This window comes from Austrofundulus limnaeus, unplaced genomic scaffold, assembly GCF_001266775.1.
Source record: "Austrofundulus limnaeus strain Quisiro unplaced genomic scaffold, Austrofundulus_limnaeus-1.0 Scaffold212, whole genome shotgun sequence".
Lineage (NCBI taxonomy): Eukaryota > Metazoa > Chordata > Actinopteri > Cyprinodontiformes > Rivulidae > Austrofundulus > Austrofundulus limnaeus.
The window spans coordinates 42,855-46,385 of NW_013952614.1; the positions used below are offsets into that span (position 1 = coordinate 42,855).

Genomic DNA, 3,531 nt, shown 5'->3' on the forward strand with positions numbered 1-3,531 from the left:
TTACAAGAGTATTTTAATTTTTTTCTTACCTGTTTTAATCCATGCTGGGTCAGATCTTGATGCTTTAAAAACGAGGCAATGAATCAAAACAAACAATTCGCTAAAAGCAGTTAGCTTAGCCTGTTGCTAATCCAGTTCTTGGAAAATAATGGAGTGTAAACTCTCCCTCTGTCTTTGTTCTGCTGCTTTTCTTGTCCAGCAGATCTGGTCCAAGCTCTTTTTCTCCTTGTGTGTTCTGGTCTAAAACACTTTTTTGTTTTAGGAAACTTAGCTAAGTTATTTAGCGCCTCAATTTCTTAACATGTTAATGCTGTTCGCATCGTATCAGTCAGTCTAAAGCAAACCACGCCCACATACACTCACACTGGAGGCACATATTTGTACGTCTACCCTAAATGGCTGAATCCTGTGGCTTTGGGCTGATCCTGGGCTGAACAGAATTAGCCCCTATGAGCTGCAAACCAAGGGGGCGTGGCTAGACGCCTGTCAATCATTTTGAATCATGGCAGACACTGAATGAAAATGGGCTGTGAAAAGTTAGCCCTGCAGAATGACCTTGGGATCTTCCCAGGTGGTTTGGCACCAGTTTTCCTTGTAAATTTCACAAAATAAGATATATTATTTTAAAATTTTGTTTATTTTTTAATTGTTGTTTATAAATTGTATATATTCTCATAATTATGAGATAGTATCTCATAATAATGAGATAGCTAAGTCATAATTATGAGAAAGCTAAGTCATAATTACGAGATACAAGTTTTATTTTTTTATCAGGGTGGCGGAAATGGGCTTCCATAACCCAGAAAGGAAGGAGCATGTAAAGATAAATAAATGGATCAATGATACAGGCTTAATGGGAGACATTTGTTTCTTAAAATGCCTTGTGTGTTAAAGTTATGTTTTATAGTCTGTAAACATGTTTACTTTGAATATACTTGTGTTCCTGTTTTGTAGTTATCCCAATTGATTTGTTTTGTACCAAGTTTGGGTCTTGTTGTTGTTGCTGCCCATTATTGTACACTAGAGGTCCTCGTTTATCCTCTTTTGTTCTCTCTACTTTCCTCAACTCTTGCTCACTGTTTCCAAACAGATCGCCAACATTCCAAAAGCCAATCCCATCTCCCAGAACAGATGTCCCTCTGATGTCTCTGCTCATGAGCAGTTTCTGCTATTTCTGTTGTCTGCCTGTTTATTTATTATTGTCCACCACCAAAGGCAAAAGGGTGATGATGTTTCTGCCCATCTCTGTGTGTGCAAGTAACATATCTCTTGATTCACGTGCAAGTTTTAATTCAACTCATAAAGCATCCACAATGGCTTTGTCCAAAACGGCAGGCCGGGTCCCCCGGAGGACCCAGACTACCCGGTCGTGGCGGGCCCGGCCCTTGGTAGACTGGGAAGACCGGAAAAAAAGAGGCTGTGAATTTGGTTCGTCCATCATTACTAGCATAAAAAAATCTCCGGTTGGGCCGCAATGCATTATGGGATATGCTGGGCCGGGAAGGATCCATCAGACCAGTCCTTCGATTCGGGCCAAAGGAAGGACGTATTTGTCGGCCACATCGGAGGTGTCTTTGGTTTTGGACGTCCTTCGTCGCGGCGCTGTGACGTATGCGGCCGACAAATTCGGCCTTCGGAGGACCCGGCCTTCCGTTTTGGACACAGCCAATGAATTAACTTTTTGAGTCAACCCAATTCAAGATGGCTGCCACATCCGCATACCAATATAATACACAAAAAAGGCCACAACTCAGGCAATTTGATACCAAATAAGGTAAAATTTGGTGGGGTAATAGCCGAGCATCACCCCCAACAAATACTTTAAACCAAACACACTGTGCAATATTATTGTCTAAAATTTTGTCATTAACTCTTGGTGTCAACCAGGACTGGAGCCAGAGAGGTGGCCAAGGTGGCACCTGATTGGCCACACCAGAAGCCACCCCCAAACTATAGACAAGTGGGGTGGGGCTTGCATGTGGCATTTCAAAGATGAGCATACAATGAGAAACGTTTATCGAAGACACATCTTTTCAAATTTGCCTACTGCTGTTAATTCCGATTTTCAATATATGTCTGTTTTTGTTGTCCAAACTTCGATGTTTCTCCCTCCACAACCCTATTGTTCAATTTGTCTACATTATTGTATTTTATTATATGACTGTTCTGTACTCCACATTTCTGTTTCTCCCACACTACCCTTAGCATAATATGTATCTACAGTTTTTTAAATTTCATTTTAGTTTTTTTCTATTGTACAGTGACCTTGGGCGTTCTGAAAGGCGCTTTATAAATTATTATTATTATTATTATTATTATTATTATTATTATTATTATTATTATTATTATTATTATTATTATTATTATTATTATTATTATTATTGCTAGCTGGGTATGTCATTGTTGTTTCTCATGGCTACAACCACACCAAATTTCAACTCAGTATTTCTAAAAATAGCTTTGGCAGCCATCTTGGATTTTGTATTGGACATCAAATTTTGTAAAATATTCCTTCTTGGCTACGACTACACCAATTTTCAGCTGTGCATGTTTAAAAATGGCTAAATTATAGGCCTTTGTAAAATTAGCATTAGCATTAGCAGTTATCTTCATTGGGACTAACAATCAACATCTTCTTAGCTACAATCACACCCAAAATTTAAGCTCAATATTTCTTAAAACAGATAAATTAGAGCCATGTGAAGCTAGCTGTGGAGGCTATCTTGAGTTTTGAAATGCAGAGTTGTTTTATGTATTTGTATATGCCCCCCTAAAACCCACCTGGACCACCCCCATGCAAAAATGTCTAGCTCTGCCCCTGGTGTGAACCCTGTTAGCACAGTGTTTCTGGAACCACTGAACACATTTGAATGTAAATCTCCGGTTGTAATCACTGCATGCACATCAACATATTTGGAGGAAATGGGCTGAAAATGATTGTTCCTCTAAGGTTTTGATGACATAAACATTAGCTGAATGGGAAAAAAATGTAAATTTACTGAATTTTGAAAACATGTAAATAAAACAGCAACAGACAGAAGTGCGTTGACCCAGGCATTTCTTTTTTTTGTCTGCCACAGTCATACAGAGATAAAAACAAAATCTGATGAATAAATCAAATGACGAAAGGGCAAAAACATTCAGCACAAACTGAACAACATCCGTCAGATGAGACTGAAATGTAAAGAAGCCAGTTGAGCAGAAAGGGGGGGAGCTACAACAGGCACCAGTGGAGCTGGGTGGAGGTGAAGATGAACAGCCAGAGGATGAAGAAGATCCAGAGGGTCCGTAATGGTGGAACCGCTGGATGTTTAACTGAGAAAAAAAGAAAAAGAGTTAATATATTTTAATTAATTTATCCTGAATACAACTTCTACCTCCCATTTTAGACCATGACTGCATTTTCCTGCTTTTACTACACAAGCACGTCGCTCAGCTTTGCAAATATTCATAGAAAGGTTGAGATTTTCAATTACAATAAATAAATAAATAAATAAATAAATAAATAAATAAATAAATAAATAAATAAAT

The 3,531-nt window shown here is 38.4% G+C and overlaps 1 protein-coding gene across 1 annotated transcript in view; it reads right to left on the minus strand.

Annotated features, from left to right (window-relative positions):
• Window positions 1-3,041: 3,041 nt before the first annotated feature.
• LOC106525106 (tropomyosin alpha-3 chain) overlaps window positions 3,042-3,531 on the minus strand; it is a 20,848-nt gene continuing 20,358 nt past the window's right edge. Inside the window, exon 10 of the mRNA XM_014019214.1 lies at window positions 3,042-3,315. Coding sequence (XP_013874668.1) covers window positions 3,312-3,315 — 4 coding nt within the window. The 3' untranslated portion in view covers window positions 3,042-3,311. The remainder of the gene's footprint in view (window positions 3,316-3,531) is intronic.